General features: G+C 40.1%; 2 protein-coding genes across 11 annotated transcripts in view; one reads left to right on the forward strand and one right to left on the reverse strand.

Annotated features, from left to right (window-relative positions):
* LOC133559158 (HEAT repeat-containing protein 5B-like) overlaps positions 1-14728 on the reverse strand; it is an 82280-nt gene extending 67552 nt beyond the window's left edge. For 6 of the 7 annotated variants that reach the window (XM_061910611.1, XM_061910609.1, XM_061910608.1 and 3 more), the window contains exons 1-14: positions 14297-14727; positions 14057-14194; positions 13769-13980; positions 8834-8942; positions 8551-8700; positions 7783-7954; positions 4475-4632; positions 4149-4398; positions 3134-3289; positions 2812-3062; positions 2590-2701; positions 2358-2510; positions 536-635; positions 353-462 (exon numbers count right to left, since the gene is read on the reverse strand). In XM_061910611.1, the coding sequence (XP_061766595.1) occupies positions 353-462; positions 536-635; positions 2358-2510; positions 2590-2701; positions 2812-3062; positions 3134-3289; positions 4149-4398; positions 4475-4632; positions 7783-7954; positions 8551-8700; positions 8834-8942; positions 13769-13980; positions 14057-14182 (2059 nt within the window). In that variant the 5' untranslated portion in view covers positions 14183-14194; positions 14297-14727. Of the gene's footprint in view, positions 1-352; positions 463-535; positions 636-2357; positions 2511-2589; positions 2702-2811; positions 3063-3133; positions 3290-4148; positions 4399-4474; positions 4633-7782; positions 7955-8550; positions 8701-8833; positions 8943-13768; positions 13981-14056; positions 14195-14296 lie in introns of all 7 variants that reach the window. The other variant, XM_061910607.1, reaches the window with a different exon arrangement.
* LOC133559161 (G patch domain-containing protein 11-like) lies at positions 13699-18867 on the forward strand. 4 transcript variants are annotated; one of them, XM_061910619.1, is made up of 8 exons: positions 13699-13790; positions 17112-17338; positions 17429-17470; positions 17559-17679; positions 17759-17849; positions 17999-18124; positions 18577-18658; positions 18725-18867. In XM_061910619.1, exons 2-8 carry the CDS (start codon positions 17302-17304, stop codon positions 18778-18780), a joined length of 555 nt encoding a protein of 184 aa, XP_061766603.1. In that variant the 5' UTR covers positions 13699-13790; positions 17112-17301; the 3' UTR covers positions 18781-18867. The 4 variants fall into 4 exon arrangements, with proteins under 4 accessions (XP_061766603.1, XP_061766602.1, XP_061766600.1 ...); XM_061910618.1 differs by lacking the exon at positions 13699-13790 and adding an exon at positions 14295-14434; XM_061910616.1 differs by lacking the exon at positions 13699-13790 and adding an exon at positions 14730-14889.
* The last annotated feature ends 3633 nt before the right edge of the window (positions 18868-22500 follow it).

A 22500-nucleotide genomic window follows, 5' to 3' on the forward strand; every position in this document is an offset into this window, starting at 1 on the left:
CAATGTCTTTTAAATTTATTCAGCCCCCCTGGCACCCCAAGTGGGACAAGTGGGAATAAGAATGGATAGATAAATTGATTTTGAATCATGATTCGAATGTGGAACAACTATTTTGTGCAAGCCCAGTGTTTTGCAACAGTTACACAATATTCTTGCTCGGGCAATCATCGAAACCCACACTTGAGCAGATGCACCACAATCTCTTACTAAGAGTGAACTATTACAGTCTCAATTGTTCTCCAACTCATGAGTCATTCCCTGCTAATTAAAGTGAGTAGTAAGACCCATTCTATGTTTACCTAAACAGAATTGGTGACATCACACCGATTAACCATAGATAAAAATGTCTTACCTTCGTATGTTTTAGGGGGTAATAGAGCCAAAATGTCGTAGAGCCTTAGTCTCACCATTGCTGCACTTGCTTTCAGATGTGCACCGTGGACTTTAATAATGGCAGGGACACTGAGGAGGCAATCATTTTTTGAAACATTAACTATATGTTCAAGATTGTCATATTGAAAGTCATCCTACTCACTGAGATATCATAGTCATAGCACATTCAACAGGTGTCATCAGCCTTCGAATAACATCTTCTGTCAGCAGCTCGGGACAGTGGGCCACAAAACTGCGCATGGCTACAATAGGAAAGGACGTGATCAGAACAGGTTGACATTGAGTGATGTTTAAAGAGGCAGGTAGGGCTGCACAAAAAAAATACATAGGGAATAAGCGGTAGAAATGGATGGATGGATTTCACAATTTCAATTCATACAAGCATGCGAACCAATTGCTTTTAAACGGGACCTATTATAAATGATTTATTTTCTGACTTATAAATGTTGTTACAATGTTGGTTACTTGTGTTAAACAGTGTTAAAGTACCAAATTATAAGGTTCATGGCTTGCATTTGGGTGTGAGCAGTCTTGGATGCCTCTTTTCACAGGGGTTTTGCAGTCCAGCTACGTTGTGACGTCACAGCGAGGTGGACATACTTTTTTGGGCATTATGTCAAACTCTCAGCCAGAGAGGGAGAAGCTTTAAAAACAAACATATTGTAGACAGACTCCAAAAAATTCTGACAAAAGTGTGGAGCAAAATGTACACAGGCTTTACACTAAAGCATATATAAATACATATCATCAAGACCAAGGGTATCAAACTTATTTTAGCTCAGGAGCCACAAGGAGGAAAATCTATTCCCAAGTGGGCCGCACTGGTAAAGTCATGGCATGATAACTTAAAAATAAAGACAAGTTTAGATTATTTTCTTTGTTTAAAATTTTGAAAATGTACAAATTATGTTTTTTTTACACGTACATGTTGCAGTTTATAATATTCGATCTTCATTTGTCATTATTTGGTGGTAATAATTATCAGTCAAATAGTTGGAGTTGAATCTGGCAGAGTTATAACATGCATTGTTTTTCATTTTTAATCTATCAGAAGAAAAAATGAACAATAATATTAACATGTAATTACAGGGTGTTAATATAATTTACACATTTTCCTCAAATGATGCACTAACATCATGTGGTTTATTCTTTGCATTGTGTAGCATCATGTACACCAAAACGTGTGAATTTGGATTAATTTCAATAATCACACATGAAGATAGGAACGTATACATATTTCAGCATATTTATGTGCGCCCAAAAAAAATGTGTCCCCATACAGTCATAAATACAAAATTATCACTAATAAGTTATATTTTTTACCCTTAAACTTCTTGTGACTTTAGCTCCAGGTTTCTTTTATTTGTTTGATATTGTCATCGCTGCTGCAAGTTGTGGACAAGTGCATTACAACTGAGTACCGCTGCGGCCCATACGGACCACAGCTGAGAAACAGACAGTTTTTTTAAGTCCTGGAATGTCGCGCTCGCCCTATGGTTAAGAAACACTGATCTAGACCACAATGAGGAGTTTTAAATGTATATGAAAATCATCATAGGACTCCCTTTCTTAAAAAAAAAAAAATGTTTTACTTTTTCTCCCCGTCCCCAAGCAAGCTTGGCCAGCTAGTACAAGCGAGATCCATTGGCCTGGTTCTACCCGCTGAAAGCTGAACCCTCACTGACTATCATTTACCAGCTTGCAGGAGGAGCAATCACAAAAACCACTGACTTTTCTTTTGACTAGACTTTTTCACATGCATAACTGTTGAGTAAGCAAGGGTGCCAAGTCTGTCTATTCATTTATATTAAAAAAAGAATCCCATCAAATTTCCTTTGAGAACCTCTGATTAGGAATGGCATAAATCTTCCCTGAGTAGTATGACCTCATTTCTGGGCAAAAAGAGTCGTAATAAAAATGTTTGGCAGATTTGGGCAGCCTGAAATGCAGGTGTCTTGGTTTACCACAGAGTGCTCCAGCTCGGCCTTCCAGGGTCACCTGCCAGGTAAAGGAGTCTCCCCTTGCCTTTTCTGCTTCCAGCTCCTTCTGTGAGCGAGGGAACACATTTCTCCAGAGTAATAACATCTTTGGAAGGTGATAACGCACCAAGGAAGGACCTGCGTATAATAAAAGAAAAAAACAGGAAAATGGGTACTGCCAATAAAAACTCCAGCAAGAGATGATGTTTTAACTCACCCAATGTCATGAGTGCCCCAAGCAGCAACCATCCAGCCTGTGTGCGCTGCAAGGAGAGTCGGCTGTTCTGAGCCGCTGTCCTCAGGAGGTCTTCAGCTATACTCACCACCAACTACAGTAAAGCAGCTATATTTGAATCTAAACCTGATGAGGTCGAACATTCAGAACAAAATTGCAAGATGGGAGTGTGATCTAAAAGGTCTAAACTGTTTATCCACACACCTTGCCCTTAGAGTGCGGTATTCCCAGAGGGCACTGGTGTACGCCTCCAAGAAGAGCTGCCATTGCAAAGCTGTACCCACTCACAGCCTCAGGTGAACTCTTCAGATTGTTAATTCTCTCAGCGCAGCGGTCCAAGAGCGGGGTTAACTGATAGGGCAGTGCCATGGCAATGCAGCGCAGGCACCATGCTGCAGCCAAACGAGCCGCCATGCTGGGGTGTAGCAGCACCGAGGTCACGGTTTCAAGAAGTCCTATGTATAAGAAATTGTTAGGAATGCTGTGTACTAAGACTATTATAATATACACAAGTACAGTATCTTACCTATAGAAGGTTCCTGGATGAGAGGTGAAGATGTGGCACTCAGACTCTGAACAATGCTACCTAACTCTTTTAAGGCACACACCATAACATGCTGGCTGGCCGAGACATCAGCTGCCCCGGTCTTGTTCTCCCCATTGAGGTCATTTACAACTGCTTCTGAAATAACAGGTTCAAGAGAAAGGCATCATAATGAATTAATGTCATTGGCGCAAAACAAAAAGCTAACATATATTGGACATCTTCTTAGTTATTTTGCTAATTTAAACATGTGACATAATCTGATCAAAAGGCCTTTAGAACGGTGAAAATTAAAAACAAAAAATAAAATGTTTGATATTTGTGTTTAGTGTTGTGGATTATTTAGAAATTTGAGCAAAAAAGTGAAAAAATATATAATTCAAAATATTTTCCACATTTAAAAAAAGGACTATTATTATTTTGTTTGGCTGTGAAGATAATTCAAATCAAATAAAAATATAAAATAAAAACAAAAAAGCCACTTTTTCCAGCACATTTTACAGGTTCAAAAACAAAGATTAAGAACAGTCAATTTGGAATTAAGTACTTCAATGTTTTTTGTGAAAGAATGTTTGGCGAGAGTAAAATAAAAAAAATAAAAATTATGCAAATATCTATTGATGCTATGAGGGCAAATGGCATGTGACTGCTATAAATGTGGACTGTGCAGCTTTTGTATTCAGTGGGGGTTACTACTGTAGATCTGCCACTGACTGTTACAATTTGTAATCTAACAAAGAGAGAACTCACTGGCAAATGACACCAAAAGGTATGATGAAAAAAAAAAAAGCATGAGCATATCAAGTGTCAATTTAGTAATGAATTATGATAGTATGACAATGCTGAAATCCATAAAGGAAGCGAAATTAGCAGACAAAGACAAAAACATTGTGTGATAATGTGACACAAACCATGCAAAATATTTAGAAGCTGAATAGAAAGTGAATTACTCCAGAGAAGTACTTTTTTCTCTAACGATCAGTCCGATCCTGCTTACCTACAGCCCTCATTTGCTTGCTGATGGCTTGGCAAATTTCTTTGCCGGCTGCAATCTGCGCCTTCTCACCGAGTAAGCTGCCCAGGGTGGCACGCAGCATGAAAGAGACACAACGCCTCGAGTACACCGCTTCGACATGCGTCTGGGTGGCCCTTGGATGAGACACAAGGTCCAAAACATGGGAGAGGAAGGTGGCAAAGTTGCGCTCCAACCACTGACCACCGAGTGTCGTCACAAATACAACATAAGCCTGAGGAAAAGGAGGGATGTCAGGTGGCGGTATAAGATATGCATAACTGTTATATGTTGTAGAGAATTTAGCTCACCTGTGTGACGCCCACCCGGACTTCTCTGCTGACAGAAGCCCCGCCTTTCAACATCTCCCCTCCGCTTTTCAAGAAACCAGATCCACCACGCAGAAAGCCTGTGGCCATTAACTCCAGCACTTCTTCAAGGGTGGCCCGTTTTACATTCTGACGCATAACTTGGAAAAAAACAATAACAAGTCCCAACCGTGAGCTAAAAAACATCAAAATATGAAACATGATTACCATAAATGCATTAATGATAGCCAGGATGTTTATTTGCCTAAACTGTAGAGAAATTTAATTAGAAGCAGCCAAAAGTGAAAACAAAGGCTGTTTCTTCCATATATATAGTGACATTTTTTAAACTTAAACATTAATTTAGAGAGCATGAAAAAGTGGAAAGGCAACCATAGCTCTATTTTATCACATGGTCATTTACTAGCAAGTAACGAAGCAGCAACATAACCGTTGTTGTAATACAAGTAAGGCACCATAAACACTGAATAATTTCACTGTAAACAACTGTACAGCATGTGTAACAGGAGTTTCCCACCAACAGCTGAGTAGCACAACCAACATTTTGAAGTGCATGGTAAAGCCAAGTAGATATAGGGGTCAAAGTGGAGGGGGCTCTTAGGCTTTTGTAAAGTTTAAATACTTATTTTTCAGTCATTTCAATATCAAAGTTATAAGAAAACCACATACTAAATGTTTGGATGAATAAATGTTGATGTGAAAACTCAATAATAAGGTTGTTTAAATCAAATTAAAAATGTCTAAGACTACCTCTACTCCCTATTAAATAAAACAAAATGGTTAATTCCCCTTGGATAGTGGCAAAGCTACTATCACTCAACACAGAGGTTGCACGGCATTACAGCTCACATTTAAGCCCCAGCATTTTGGAACAAGAATGGGGTCATAAAAGGTAGCTGAAATATAATATCTGTGGCAGCATACAAGAAAGGTATGAATAAGTTTTAACTGTGGTGTGTTCAATAACCCTTGATTAAAGTTAGAAACAGGTGTCACTAGTTTTTAAAGACACGGGGCTTAACCCCAGAACATAATAATAATAATAATAATAAAATTAGGGATCTCAATTGATTATGTTTTAAAGAGATTAATCACACTTTTGAACAGTGATCAATTATTATTAATATCAGGTTATTTGATTGCATAAATACAATTTGCTTAATATTTGGATACAAATGCAAATTGGTAGTCAGAATGTCATAAAGGAATGTTTTTTTAGATGTTTCACTGAACTGCAAGTCATTGATTTTCTCAACACTTGGTCACAGTAATTATAGTAAGAATTACACATTTTGAAAGTATTTTCAATAATCTAGCAAACTATGTAGAGATGTACAGTATTTTAATAGATAATGTACTAAGGACAACTTTATACAGCGCACCATTTACATCTGCACTTACTCTTCCTTGGTTTAACCAATTGTTTTAACCAATAAAGCCATTTTTAATATTTTTTTGGCACTGTGGGACCAGATGTGACTTGTCACTTCATTGTTGTGAAGTGTGTGTGAATGGGAAAAGGTGCCTTGACGTGTGTTGACGAGAGACGTGACGGTTGTCATTAAAGAACGTGCCTCTCGATTCCCTTGTAACGGTCTGTCTTTTTTGCTGGGCTTCATCTAATTACAAACCCTGGGTTGCACAAACATTCTTATTTACCTTTTCGAATGACAGCGCTGATCTCTTTTTCATACAAAGTACCTCTAATTAGTTGGCGTTAGTTGTCGACAAGAAGAATATCTTGCAGCACTTGGTCTTCCGTGATGTTGTCCTACATGCGGTGGCTGTCCATTTCGAAAAAAACATTATCTGTGGTAAACGCAGATAAACTCAGGCAGCATAGTTTGTTCTTCTCTGTTCACTGTCCATGTAGCATTCATGCTAGCGACGCCACCCCCACTTTCATGTTTTGCTTTAAGATGCTATTTTAAACTGGATGTGCACCGATTAAAAGAAAGTTTGTCGCTGCAATACTAATTGCCTCAGTTTTATATAAGGTTAGGCCAAAGTTTGTTACAAAGGGCGCAGAACACATCTCTTAAAGGCCTACTGAAACCCACCACTACCGACCACGCAGTCTGATAGTTTATATATCAATGATGAAATATTAACATTGCAACACATGCCAGTACGGCCGGTTTAGTTTACTAAATTGCAATTTTAAATTTCCCACGAGGTATCCTGTTAAAAACGTCGCGGAATGATGACGCATGCGTGTGGCGTCACGGATTGTCAGGAAATATTAGCGCAGCACCACTCACGGCTCAAAGTAGTCTGCTTTAATCGCATAATTACACAGTATTTTGGACATCTGTGTTGCTGAATCTTTTGCAATTTGTTCAATTAATAATGGAGACTATAAAGAACAATGCTGTTGGTGGAAAGCGGTGTACTGCAGCTGTCTTTAGCACCGAGACACAGCCGGTGTTTCTTTGTTTTTAACACAGAGCGGTCAAGCGAACATGTTTCTGTATGTCAACCAGCATGTTTTGGATGGGAAAATTGCGATACATATCTTACCGGAGACATAATTGGATTGTTCGTCCTCCCGCAGTAGCTGTTTAAAAGACAGCTGTGAGCTTGGCTCCTCGGCTTCTCTCTGAGACACTGCGTGTTCACCGCAGCCATCCGACCTCGAGGTATGTCTTTACAATCTCACTAAAACACTATTAAAACAATAAGCAGATAAAGGATCTTCCAGAATTATCCTAGTAAATGTGTCTAATTACATCTGAAACGCTCACACTGCTGCCGCCCGGAGCCGTCGCTATTTATTTATTTTTTTTAGTCCTTCGTTATCAATATCATCATCCACGAATCTTTCATCCTTGCTCAAATTGATGGGGAAATTGTTGTTTTCTCGGTCCGACTAGCTCTTGCTGCTGGAGGCTCCCATTAAAAACAATGTGAGGATGTGAGGAGCCCTCACCCTTGTGACGTCATCGTCTGCGACTTCCGGTAAAGGCAAGGCTTTTTTATCAGCACCAAAAGTTGCGAACTTTATCGTCAATGTTCTCTACTAAATCCTTTCAGCAAAAATATGGCAATATTGCGAAATGATCAAGTATGACACATAGAATGGACCTGCTATCCCCGTTTAAATAAGAGAATCCCATTTCAGTAGGCCTTTAATGTCAATGCTTTTGACGGCACTAATATGCGACGCCGGCAGTTATTTGCTTTTGGAGACCACGCACCCAGCGACTTTAGGGTTGCTAACTGAATGTAGGCATGAACTGGAGCATTTGCAGTAAGCGTGACTGTACTTATCAATGTATAAAGTATAGTACCAGCAGCTTGTTTGGGCATCAGAGCTGTGGCCATGACAGTCCCAAGCAGTTTGGCCACAGCAACCCGAACACCATAGTTGGAGCCTTCCAGGGCCTTAAAACACAGTGTGGCCATGTTCTCCAGTTCTGTGGTCCACATGAATACTGCCTCGTTCTGCAGTTCGGACAGACACTGCAAAAGCACATGAAATCACAATGGAGTCATGTTAGCAGTAGTTACAGCATGTGTCTCTTTTGCTTAGTCAACACAGTCAACTTGTCCAGGGTGTACGCCGCCTTCGACCCGAATGCAGCTGAGATAGGCTCCAGCAACCCCCGCGTCCCCAAAAGGGACAAATGGTAGGAAATGGATGGATGGATATTCTATATTATATACAAGGTAAATGGTATGTATCGACTGTATATAGGGTCTTACAATACCTATATAAGGCCTTACCATACCTACAACAATACTCAATGTGCTTTACATTATACATCTCTTTTTTCTACCTTCAAGGTACTCAAAGCGCTTTGACACTATTTCCACATTCATCCATTCACACACTGATGGCGGGAGCTGCCATGCAAGGCCCTAACCACGATCCATCAGGAGCGAGGGTCAGGTGTCTTGCTCAAGGACACAACAGAAGTGACGAGGTTGGTAGTAGGTGTGGATTGAACCAGGAACCCTCAGGTTGCTGGCACGGCCACTCTCCCAACCGCGCCATGCCGTTGGGAGAGCTGTTGACATTATATAGTTGTATGATGCTTATACTGTGCACGGTTCACCTTTGCCACTGCACAACGCACAGCCATGGACCTGTCTGTGAGTAAAGAGCGGGCATTCTTGTAGATGTCCCTGTGACATGAAGCTGCAGCTCCACCTAGTCCATTTAGCACCTTCTGCAGACTGAGGAGTATCTCTCCTCTGCCTTGGGACTGCATAAAGCAGAAGAATTATGAGAACGGACATATATGCATCATATTCTGAAGAATGCAGGCATTTACTGAGTTCCAAAACACTCAAGATGAATGCCTGTTGTCATGACTTTATTAAGATGTCATACTGTACCTCTGCACTCTTTAATGCCTTCAAAAGATTATTAATAGTGTCTGGAAAGGAGCTTCCAAGCATCCTCCCCATCTTCTCATAAAAAGCACCAACACATGCCACTGCGGCTCTAAAATAAAAAAATAATCAGATTATGTTCATGATTTGGGGAATAATCACAAAGCATTATACATTATTACATTCATGACATAACTTTTTTATTAGAGTCAATATGCTAAAAGACCACCCTATAGAGATAATCTGAAAGCTCCTGGCTCAACATTATTTTACCATAGCGGAAGTGGGTAACCCAGACTAGGCATGGGCATAATAATCTGTTGGTCGATCGTGTGCGATCAAGTAGATCAAGTCTTGACGAAAATTAGGCAAAATGGAGTGTGGTCCCTGCTGGTTCTGTCTCACCAAGAAGAATATACAGGGCATCCAGAAAGTATTCACAGCGCTTCACCTTTTCCACAATTTGTTATGTTACAGTCTTATTCAAAAGTGGAATAAATACAATTTTGTCCTAAAAAATCTGCAGACAATACTCCATAATGATAATGGGAAAACATTTTTGGAACTTTTTTTAAATAAATGTTTTTTCTTTTAAACTAACAAATCACATGCACATAGGTATTCACAACCTTGGCTCAATACTTTGTTAATGCACCTTTGGCAGAAATTACAGCCTCAATTATCTTTTGAATACCACGCCACAAGCTTGGCACACCGATCTTAGGGCAGTTTTGCCCATTCCTCTTTGCAGCACCTCATAAGGTTGGATGGTAAGCATTTTTTTTTACCCAGGATGTCTATGTACATTGCTGCATTCATCTTTTCCTCTATCCTGACTATTCTCCCAGTTTCCTGCTGCTGAAAAACATACCCACAGCATTATACTGCCACCACCATGCTTCACTCTAGGGACGGTAATAGATACAAAGAATACAATAGAAAGTACTTTATTGATCCCTGGGGGAAATTCAGCACCACAGTTTGCTCACAATAGACAATAATAATAATATTGGACTGGTGATGAGCGTTGCCTGGTTTCCTCCAAACATAACGCCTCGCATTTATGCCAAAAAAGTTCAATCTTTGTCTCATCAGACCAGAGAATTTTCTTAATCGTGGTCTGAGAGTCTTTTAGGTGCATTTTGGCAAACGTTTACTAAGAAACGGCTGACGTTTGGCCACTTGACGTTAAAATCCTGAATGATTGCTGCAGAGATGGTTGTCCTTCTGATAAGTTCTCCTCAATGCTGTAGCTCAACAGAGTCGCCATCAAGTTCTTGATCCCCTCTCTGACTCGGGTCCTTTTCCTCTAATCGCATCAGTCCTGATGGTTCCTAACATTTTTTCCATTAAATAATTTTGCAGGCCCCTGTGCTCATTGGGAGCTTCAAGATTAAGTGCTGTGAATACTTTCCGGATGCACAGCTAAGGGAAGTTGAGCTACATGTATGCAGAGTGGCACTATTTATGTTAAATTCTCCCATAAGGAAATAAAAATGACTTGATCGGCAAAGAGTGTTACATGACCATGCAATAATTATTAGACTGCATTAGTGTCTGCCAGAGCATTATCTCTTCATGTACACTTAATCCCCCATTAAAATGCGAACCATCCTTTTGCAGAGTAACATTTGTCTTAATGACGAAATCCCTTGAATAGAGAAACATGGTATATTACTGGAACTGCAGAAATGCAAGGGATAATGTATTGAAGTGTGTTAGTTAACTCATATTATGTTCTACATATGGTGAATGTTCATATTCATCTTGGAGAAAGCAAACCTTCAAGTTTGAGTATAGAGTGGAATTTCAGTTTGAGCACATGATAAGATAAGGCCCCTTAGTTTGATGTTCACAGGTGAATTGGATCACTGCTCATAGGAAAGAAGCCCTAATTGGGACTTCGGAATGCAAAAGGGATAGCTATATCCTTGGTAGGAGACTACCTGTCTAATTCAAACACCAACCTTTAAGTTATGACTTAAAGCAGTTGTTTTCCAGACACTTACACAAGAACATCTACTTTTATGGTCAGGTGGTGCTGTTGAGACTTAGCCCACACCCAGCCATACAAAGAAGGAATATATAAACTGACGTTTTAGATGTAAATATAAACAGAATACAATGATTTGCAAATCATTTTCAACCCATATTCAGTTGAATATGCTACATAGACAACATATCTGATGTTCAAATTGTTTAACAGTTTTTTTTTTTGCAAATAATCATTAACTCTAGAATTTGAGGCCAGCAACACGTGACAAAGAAGTTGGGAAAGGTGGCAATAAATACCGATAAAGTTGAGGATTGCTCATCAAACACTTATTTGGAACATCCCACAGGTGTGCAGGCTAATTGGGAACAGGTGGGTGCCATGATTGGGTATAAAAACAGCTTCCCAAAAAATACACAGTCTTTCACGAGAAAGGATGGGGCGAGGTACACCCCTTTGTCAAACAGTTTAAGAACAACGCTTCTCAAACTGCAATTGCAAGAAATTTAAGGATTTGAACATCTATGGTTCATAAAATCATCAAAAGGTTCAGAGAATCTGGAGAAACCACTCCACGTAAGCGGAATGGCCGGAAACCAACATTGAATGACCGTGACCTTCGATCCCTCAGACGGCACTGTATAAAAAACCGACATCAATCTCTAAAGGACATCACCACATGGGCTCAGGAACATTTCAGAAAACCACTGTCACTAAATACAGTTTGTCGCTACATCTTAAGTGCAAGTTAAAGCTCTGCTATGCAAAGCGAAAGCCATTTATCAATAACATTCAGAGACGCCGCCGGCTTTTCTGGGCCCGAGATCATCTAAGATGGACTGAGGCAAAGTGGAAATGTGTTCTGTGGTCTGACGAGTCCACATTTCTAACTGTTTTTGGAAATATTCGACATTGTGTCTTCTGGACCAAAGGGGAAGCAAACCATTAAAACTGTTATCGACGCAAAGTTCAAAAGCCTGCATCTGTGATGGTATGGGGGTGCATTAGTGCCCAAGGCATGGGTAACTTACACATCTGTGAAGGCACCATTAATGCTGAAAGGTACATACAGGTTTTGGAACAACATATGCTGCCATCTAAGCGCCGTCTTTTTCATGGACGCCCCTGCCTATTTCAGCAAGACAATGCCAAGCCACATTCAGCACGTCTTACAACAGCGTGGCTTTGTAAAAAAAAAGAGTGCGGGTACTTTCCTGGGCCGCCTGCAGTCCAGACCTGTCTCCCATCGAAAATGTGGGGCGCATTATGAAGCGTAAAATACGACAGCGGAAACCCCGGACTGTTGAATGACTGAAGCTCTACATAAAACAAAAATGGGAAAGAATTCCACTTTCAAAGCTTCAACAATTAGTTTATTTTCTCTCTGGCACTCACCGAGGGTGGACGCTCCCCTTTCCTCTCCTGCTTGTTTCTTTGTTTTGTCTCGTCTTAACTTTCTTGTTGCCTCTTTTTTGCAATGCTCTCCAAATCTAAACATTGGAACTATTTAACTGGCCTCAACAAAATTGACAAGATCTTGGGTTTGGGGTAACCTGCTGTCGTCACGAAGCGGTTCTTGCTGGACACACGACGGACTCTTGGGAGAAGAAGGGGGGCCGCGTGCCTGGCGACCCATTTCTGTCGAGGACGTGAAGATATCCACCTATTCGGAATTATGACAACAGGACATCTGCTGATTGGAGTAAGCGTTGCTCTGGTTTGTCGACAAATTGGAAGTTACTGGCAGTCTTCAAAGTACCCCAAAGCTGTCACAAATGATTGGAGGATGCGGGAAGAACTGTGGATTTCATCGGACTGTCTACCCCGCAGGTTTTGAGGACCAGTCATAGACAATTTTAGAGTGAAAAGCAAATTTTTATTTTCACTCGCATACAAATCATTTTAACTTGGATTGTTTCCCTGGCTTCGAGACTCTCCCGAAGATCGCTGCAACGAAGACACAACAAACTGTCTTTTTTGTCTCTCATGGACACACACCTGTTGTTGTGAACTTTGGACTAGCGACGGAAAATACATCAAGGCCGCGGAACAGAGACACACTATGGGCTTATATACACAAACACACACATCCACAAAAATATATACGCCACACGTACACCCCCCTGGCCACCTAATCCAACGCCCTCGACGCAAATCCCATAGGGGTGATGAATGGATGGTCAGCGCCTGAGAGCTACGACCTACCACCATGACCTTGAACTACTTTCCCTCTGTTACTAAATATCTCGGGATGTAAGGTGTAATATGTATATGTACTTTGCAATGGAGGTTTTTTTTCTCACTCCGAACTGGGCCCCCTTAGGAGCCCAGTCTGGATTGTATTTTTTTTACTCATCCTTCCCCACCGTTTACCTTTTTCCCATCTTTTACGGGGTGCCTTATGGCGACCCATCAGCATTCTTGTTCTGTAACCCTGTACACTGTTTGTTTGTCTAATCTTGAACAGGTTTGTGCTGAAAACAACGTTTCTTTGTACTTGTTGCAATGAAAATAAAGACCTACCTACCTTCCTCAGTTTATTGAGTGTTGTTAAAAGAAAAGGTGATGTAACATAGTGGTGAACATGCCCTTTCCCAACTACTTTAGCACGTGTTGCAGCCATGAAATTCTAAGTTAATTATTATTTGAAACAACAAAAAATAAAGTTTATGAGTTTGAACATCAAATATCTTGTCTTTGTAGTGTATTCAATTGAATACGGGTTAAAAATGATTTACAAATCATTGTATTCAGTTTATATTTACATCTAACACAATTTCCCAACTCATATGGAAACGGCCCGGGTTTGTAATAAATCAACTTTTGGTTCAGCAAAGAGTCTCTGACGTCTGTTTTGATCCAACCACGCATCCACGTCGTCTCACGACAAGACCAGAATTACACTTCAATATCAAAACCACTGCAGTAATTGAACTTCATCTTACAGTTTTGTGGGCAAGTAGGCAGGTGTGTCATCCTTGCTTTTGATGATATCATTGCATTTATCCAGCGTCTGGAAAACAGTGAAAGTGTCGCCAATGCTGTAGAGGGTGGCAAGGTTTTTGGCAAGCAGTTTTCTCGTAGGTGGACCTGGAGCACTGCTGATCAGTCCGGTCAATTGATCCACAAGCTTCTTCTGCTTTTCCTTCACATCCACCTGCCGTGCAAATATAAAAACGTTCTTAGCTGGTTACCATCTCATGACAGCTGCAGAAACTACCATGCAATTTCACCTTATTTGCCGCCACGAGGACTTTATCCAAAAACCGAAGCCATTCGAAAATGAAAACAGGCCTTTTTGCTTCGGTTATCTGGGCCAAAGCTTCTTCATTCAGCAGGAGACTGTGAGCCAACTCCATTGCTAGGATGCTCTGTATTGAATAATCAAAACATGATAGTGGCCACACAGCGTTACGTGTATCATTATTAATCATGTAACTGAAATAACAAGTATATTACGTTACATTACTTACCGTGTGTATTTAACCCGCCAGACGCTCCTGTTGTGCGTTGACAGCTTATCCCAGCTGTTTGAACAGCTAGCTTCTTAGCAGCCTTAAGCTAGCGAGTCCTTGCGAGGAAAAACTCCGCTTCGCCAAATCCAGACACAGGTTAAATGATACCACCTAATATTATACACTTTGTTGCAAGAGTAGACACTCATTTGTTTCAGTCAACAGCTTCACAAACATGAGCTAACCAAGTTATTCATCTTGTGTCCAGATAACCTGTTTAGACGAGAGTACATGGTGTCGCATTAACACGTGTCCGGTATTGAATAATCTGAATTCCAATAATTCTCAAAACAAATTAAAAAAAATAGAGCTATAAGGTTGTTTTTAATATATTATGAATCACTGCCGTACGTGTTTTTTTTAACAACTGCAACAAGACGAATAGGAAGCTAGGAACCCTAAGTGTAATTTGTAGCTCGTCGGAAGTTATTGTCGACGAACGAAAACATTGTAGAACAACCATAGCTTTCAGTTTTTCATTTGCTCGTTTTCATTTCAATAATGTCCGACGAGGAAGACGATTATATGTCCGATGCTTTCCTCAATCAAATGTAAGCGTTTTTTTATTAACAATATATGCAACCCCGAGAGGGACAAGCGGTAGAAAATTGGATGTATTGAAAACAATTACTGTCGACGTTACTATTTTGTGAGCATTCTGAAATATTGTGGGATCTAGTGTTGTTTTATCACATTGATGTAATATTGTGACCCTGTCTGCTTACATATACATTTTGTTATGTGTGCAAATGCTTTGAAATAGTACATTGATTGATTGAAACTTTTATTAGTAGATTGCACAGTACAGTACATATTCCGTACAAGTGACCACTAAATGGTAACACCCAAATAAGTTTTTCAACTTGTTTAAGTCGGAGTCCACGTTAATCAATTCATGGTAATCATCAACACAACTGTGTATGCGAAAATGTGCAATAATACCTATAAACACACACGCCCGTTTGTGCAAAATTAGTGCAATGTGTAGTTTATACCAGCACTTTACAAACTTGTGAATTAGCGTCTTGTACATGTAATGTGCAATTCTCCTCTTATACATCTTAACTTTAAAACACTTGAGCACTTAAACATTTGAGCTCTTAAATCCAACTTTCTATGGTAATTTAATTGCTGGGCTGTCATCAGTAATATGGTTTATTGTTTAATTTGAAGCGACCGGAATGAGAATCAGCACCTCCAAGTCCGAATCCATGGTTCTGACCCGGAAAAGGGTGGAGTGCCATCTACGGGTTGGGGAGGAGACCCTGCCCCAAGTGGAGGAGTTCAAGTACCCAGGAGTCTTGTTCACGAGTGGGGGAGGAGTGGATCGTGAGATCGACAGGCGGATCGGTGCGGCGTCTTCAGTAATGCGGACGTTGTACCGATCCGTTGTGGTGAAGAAGGAGCTGAGCCGAAAGCCAAAGCTCTCAATTTACTGGTCGATCTACGTTCCCATCCTCACCTATGGTCATGATCTTTGGGTCGGGACCGAAAGGATTAGATCAAAGGTACAAACGGCCGAAATGAGTTTCCTCCGCCGTGTGGCGGGGCTCTCCCTTAGAGATAGGGTGAGAAGGTCTGCCATCCGGGAGGAACTCAAAGTGAAGCCGCTGCTCGTCCACATCGAGAGGAGCCAGATGAGGTGGTTCTGGCATCTGGTCAGGATGCCACCCGAACGCCTCCCAAGGGAGTTGTTTAGGGCACGTCTAACCGGTAGGAGGCCACGGGAAAGACCCAGGACACGTTGGGAAGACTATGTCATCCGGCTGGCCTAAGGACGCCTCGGGATCCCCCGGGAAAAGCTAGACGAAGTGGCTGGGGAGAGGGAAGTCTGGGCTTCCCTGCTTAGGCTGCTGCCCCCGCGACCCGACCTCGGATAAGTGGAAGAAGATGGATGGATGGATGTTTAATTTGTTTATCTACTGTACTTTATATTATTATTGTTTTTTTTGTGGTTTGTGCAGCCCTTTGAGACACTAGTGATTTAGGGCTATATAAATAAACATTGATTGATTGATGGGCTTCACAGTGGCAGAGGGGTTAGTGCGTCTCCCTCACAATACGAAGGTCCTGAGTAGTCCTGGGTTCAATCCCAGGCTCGGGATCTTTCTGTGTGGAGTTTGCATGTGTGGGTTCCCTCCGGGTACTCCGGCTTCCTCCCACCTTCAAAGACATGCACCTGGGGATAGGTTGATTGGCAGCACTAAAATTGGCCCTAGTGTGTGAATGGGAGTGTGAATGTTGTCTGTCTATCTGTGTTGGCCCTGTGATGAGGTGGCGACTTGTCCAGGGTGTACGCCGCCTTCTGCCCGATTGTAGCTGAGATAGGCACCAGCGCCCCCCGCGACCCCAAAGGGAATAAGCGGTAATAAATGGACGGCTGGATGAATGATTGATTGATTGATATTGTTGTATATAGCCTTATTGTCCCGGTGTTTAGTGCTGTCATGTTCTTTTGTGTTTGGCAGGGACCAAATATGGAAATTAGCCACTGGCTACAATCTTGCATGTTTACACCTATGTGTTGATCATTACTCTGTGTTTTAAAACTCTAATTACCGGTAAATCAAATCCAAAATGTGTTACTAAATCACTGTTATCACACTGCATTGCACTGTATAAATGAACATTTCACATTTCCCTTAAACCAACTCTAAATGTTGTATTCATATCCAAACACAACAGTGTGTTTACTGCAAGTACAGCATTTTTTGCATCAATTGTAATCACCTTTTGCTATTATAATATATTGTACACTTCCATTCTATGTCAGACAAGACGTCAAACCAGGTGTTTCCAAGGTGAGGCGAGTACAAGAAGCCCTAAAACGTGAGGAAAAGCACAAAGAGAGCAACATTAAAAACCGTCAAAAAACCTTCAAGGAGCAAGAAAAGGAAAGTCGTGAAGCAGCTTTACAGAGCTCCATTAGTAATGAGAATAAAGGATTTGCACTTTTGAAGAAAATGGGTTACAAAGCTGGACAAGGCCTTGGAAAAGAAGGCATGATTTTTTTTCTCTTTACTTATTGATCTTGAAAATGCTATTGTATTTTTTCCATGTATTCATAATAATATGTATGCTTTTTTTCAGGGGCGGGAAGAATAGAGCCGATTCCACTCAATATTAAAACTGGTAAGACATTGTTTTTGTTCCGCTAAATACAGTGTAAGTGTCGTCTGCTCATTATTTGTACAAATAACTCGTGTCCTTTAAAAAATAGACAGGGGTGGCATTGGAATGGAAGAGGCAAAGAAGCGAAAAGCTGAGGAGGAACTGGAGCACTATCGTAAAAAAGTACAGGCCAAACAAAAGAATGAGATAAAGTCCCTTGAAGACTTTCGGTAAAAACTGAAACAGAAACTCCTTGGCCTTTGAGCACTGTGGCATCCCACAATGTTTTATAATATGTCTCATCTCTAGGTCGAGAGTTAGGACTGAGAGAGAGGAGCGAAAGATTGAAGGGGACCTCAGAAGAAGTCAGCGAGCTTGTGAGCATTTGGATTCTCAAAAGGTTGGACAATGTTTGGTTGTAGCACAAAATCATATTGGCAATTATTGACATAATCCACCAGTACAGAAAAATGACAGATGATTGTTTGGAAGCAACTATTGCGCCTTTCAGTTTGTAAATTATTTTGACAATGTTTCCTTTAATTTCAGTGCATCACAGTCCCTCGGGAAGAATGGTATTGGCCAAAAGTTGAAAATGAAGAAGAGGTTGATGGTCTTCAAGAGGAGGAGGAAGCGGAGGAGGAAGCCAGGGAGGAAGATATTGTGGAATTAACGGTTAGTATTTATATATTATTGTAAAATAATTACCAACCATATATTTTGTGCAGTATTCAATCCAATATGATAATATGGAGCAGTAAAGGTGACTGTTATGATTATGGTGTTAGTTTATTCCGAACATGCATACAACTCCAATATGACACATCACATAATTAGTTTTTCACTACAGCATATAATTGTTGTTATGTGAGTTAAGTGAGGGACCAAAACCCACAAACGTCACATGCGGCCTGTTCACCTGCCTGTATGTGTTATGGTTCCGAGGATGTTGTAGTCGTAATGATTTGTGCAGTCCTTTGAGACATTTGTGATTTGGGGCTATATAAATAAACATTGATTGATTGATTGAAGGGTTTCGTATCAAACAATACAGGAGAGTTAATAATGCTTGTACTGTCTGAGGTTACAAAAAATAACTCATTAATTCAGATTATTATTTCTTTCAGTCCTTTGACCAACTACAGATTTTGACTTCATATTTAAGAGGAATCCATTTTTACTGCATATGGTGTGGAACTACCTTTAATGGTAAGCTAATAATACACTTGTAGTTATTTTCACCTATTGTTGGCGGACATGTTTTTTTCTATCCAGATGAAGAAGATCTTTCTTCTAACTGTCCTGGGGATACCGCAGCAGACCATGAATGAACATAGCAAAAATATATTATGTACAGTAGTTACGAGCTTATTTTATGTTGTGAAACAGACAATAAAAAAGGTGCTCTTTGCAAAATATTGGGCTGTGTACTGAAGCAAAACTGTTTTTATCGAATTGGATACAACATCTGACATACAATACTTTACTGTTTGGGGACATTTTTTGGTAAATATTGGTTAGTGATTTTTAACAATGTGATGTATAAGTTTATATCAATGTTCAGTCCAGCATCCTCTTGCCCACAGTTAGCTGGGATAGGCTCAAGCTCACCTGTGATCCGTGTGAAGCAAAGTTCTATGGTAAATACATAGAAGCTAAAAGTTTACAAGATAATTTATTTTCTCTTTAGAAATGGGTGACTAGTTGTTTTGCTTAATCCAGTTGTAAAGACAAACTAATGTTATTAACCAGTTATATTGTGTTTGCGTCTATTGTATTTGCTACATTAAAGTGTTGAGTAAATGTGTATGCCCATTCATATATGTACTGTACAGGCCGATCTCAATAACTGTGAACAGTTCATACTAAAAAAAGTATGTTTATATCTGTATTAGTAGCGTTTTTAGTAAAAAAATCTGGTTTTCAGCTTTTGATAAATAAATAACGCTTGGCTGTAATTCTTATAACTAGAATATTTTTCTTGTGACTTGAAGAATAAAATGAGTCCTAGAAAAAAGAGTCAGGTCTAAGTTTAAGCACGCTGTTCATTTCGCATAGCTTAAGCCAAATGCTCTTATTAGACTAATAAATTCAGATAGAATGTACTTTTATGAGAATAGATGCAAGGAAAAATATAATATACTCTAGATTTAAGATTGTTCTTTATTGATACGAAATACTGTATGTGCTCTAGCCTCTTAAAATCTAAAAATGTTTTAATGTAATGCCTTTTCAAGCAGAAATCCAATGATTCCTAGATCTTAAAAAAAAAACACCCGCAGTCCGTCATTTTTTATAATATTATTGTCCAATTAGCCTAACATGCATATTTTTTTTAACAAGGGAGGAATTCAAAGTGCACATGGAAAACTGACAAATGCAAACTTCACACAGAGACGCTCAAACAGATATGCAAACTCAGATCTACTACATTTGCAGCCAACATGCATACCATTAGGCCAAGGGTGTTTGAGATAATATATTATATATATATGTGCCTATCTCAGCTACATTCGGGCGGAAGGCGGGTACACCCTGGACAAGTCGCCACCTCATCCAAGGGCCAACACAGATAGACAGACAACATTCACACTCACATTCACAAACTAGGGCCAATTTAGTGTTGCCAATCAACCTATCCCCAGTTGCATGTCTTTGGAAGTGAGAGGAAACCGGAGTACCCGAAGAGAACCCACACAGTCACGGGGGGGACATGCAAACTCCACATACAGACGCAGACGCACTAACCCCTCTGCCCCCTTGAGGCCCATATATATATATATATATATATATATATATGTGTGTGTGTGTGTGAGTGTGAGTGTGTGTGTATGTATAAGTTTGTACATATGTATATTTATATATACAAACCCCGTTTCCATATGAGTTGGGAAATTGTGTTAGATGTAAATATAAACTGAATACAATGATTTGCAACTCCTTTTCAACCCATATTCAGTTGAATATGTTACAAAGACAACATATTTGATGTTCAAACTGATAAACATTTTTTTTTTTTTGCAAATAATCATTAACTTTAGAATGTGATGCCAGCAACACGTGACAAAGAAGTTGGGGAAGGTGGCAATAAATACTGATGAAGTTGAGAAATTCTCATCAAACACTTATTTGGAACATCCCACAGGTGTGCAGGCTAATTGGGAACAGTTGGGTGCCATGATTGGGTATCAAAGCAGCTTCCATGAAATGCTAAGTAATTCACAAACAAGGATGGGGCGAGGGTCACCAATTTGTCAGCAAATTGTCAAACATTTTTAGAACATTACTCAACGAGCTACAGTTGTGATCAAAATTATTCAACCCCCACACAATTTTGGTGTTTTAGCAAGTTGGACATTTATTCCGTATTTTGTTTATAGTCATATCAAATAAAGATACATTAAATAGACAAATGCAACTTGAATTACAACATTATATTTTGTAACATACGAAACAGTGTCATTTCTATTAATATCTCATTAACAAAATTATTCAACCCCATCTACAGGTGTTTTCAACACCTGTAGATGTGATTAGAACCATAACGAGCAACAATTAAACTGATTGAAAAAGACTGACGCTCAGCTTCTTGTAGATGGTCAATGGTGTATTTGCAACATGGTGAAGTCCAGGGAGTGGTCAAAGAAGTCAAGAGAGGAGGTAATTTCTCTTCATAAGAAAGGATATGGATATAATAAAATAGCAAAGACATTACACATTCCAAGAGACACAGTTGGGAGCATAATTTGCAAGTTTAAAGCTAAAGGCACAGTGGAAACACTACCTGGGCGTGGTAGAAAGAGGATGTTGTGTGCAACTGCTGTCCGGTATTTGAAGCGTACAGTGGTGAAAAACCCCCGGGTAACAGCTGAGGAACTACAACAGGACATTGCAGAGGGGGGAATGCAGGTTTCGTCCCAGACAATAAGGCGCGCACTACGAGATGAAGGCCTCCATGCCAGAACTACCAGGCGCACCCCACTTCTGACTACCAGGCAAAAGAAAAATAGACTCCAGTATGCCAAAAATCATCTGGACAAACCCCAAAGGTTTTGGGAAACTGTTTTATGGAGTGATGAGACAAAAATGAAACTATTTTGGCCTATGAATCAACGTTATGTCTGGAGGAAAAAAAATCAAGCTTACATAGAGAAGAACACTTTTCCTACTGTTAAGCATGGTGGGGGGTCAATCATGTTCTGGGGCTATTTCTCTGCCTCAGGTACCAGGAATCTCCAGCGCGTTCAATGCATTATGAATTCTATTTCCTACCAGGATATATTAGCTGCAAATGTCATGAAGTCAGTGACGAAGCTGAGGCTTGGGAGACGTTGGACCTTCCAACAGGACAACGATCCCAAGTATACTCCCAAATATACATCAGAGTGGTTGCAGAAGAAGGGCTGGAAGACTCTGGAGTGGCCTTCACAGTCACCAGACCTAAATCCTATAGAAAACCTGTGGTGGGACTTGAAGAAGGCAGTTGCAGCACGCAAGCCCAAGAATATGAATGAACTGGAGGCCTTTGCCCAAGAGGAATGGGCTAAAATACCTGTAGATGCAAGAAGCTTGTGTCCGGTTATGTATCACGTTTGAAGGATGTAATTACTGCCAAAGGGTGTTCTACTAAGTACTAAAGATGCATGTAACTAGGGGGTTGAATCATTTTGTCAATGAAATATCAAGAAAAATGTCCTTTTTTGGTATTTTGTAAAATACAGTGTTACAATTTAAGTTGCATTTGTCTACTTGACACATCTTTATTTGATATGACTATAAACAAAATACGGAATAAATGTCCAACTTGCGAAAACACCAAAATTGTGTGGGGGTTGAATAATTTTGATCACAACTGTATTGCAAGGAATTTAGGGATTTTACCATCTACGGTCCGTAAAATCATCAAAAGGTTCAGAAAATCTGGAAAAATCACTGTACGCAAGCGATGATATTACGGACTGTTGATCCCTCTGGCGGTACTGCATCAAAAACAGACAACAGTGTGTAAAGGATATCACATTGGCTCAGGAACACTTCATAAAACCACTGTC

The sequence above is a fragment of the Nerophis ophidion genome, linkage group LG09 (assembly GCF_033978795.1).
Source record: "Nerophis ophidion isolate RoL-2023_Sa linkage group LG09, RoL_Noph_v1.0, whole genome shotgun sequence".
NCBI lineage: Eukaryota > Metazoa > Chordata > Actinopteri > Syngnathiformes > Syngnathidae > Nerophis > Nerophis ophidion.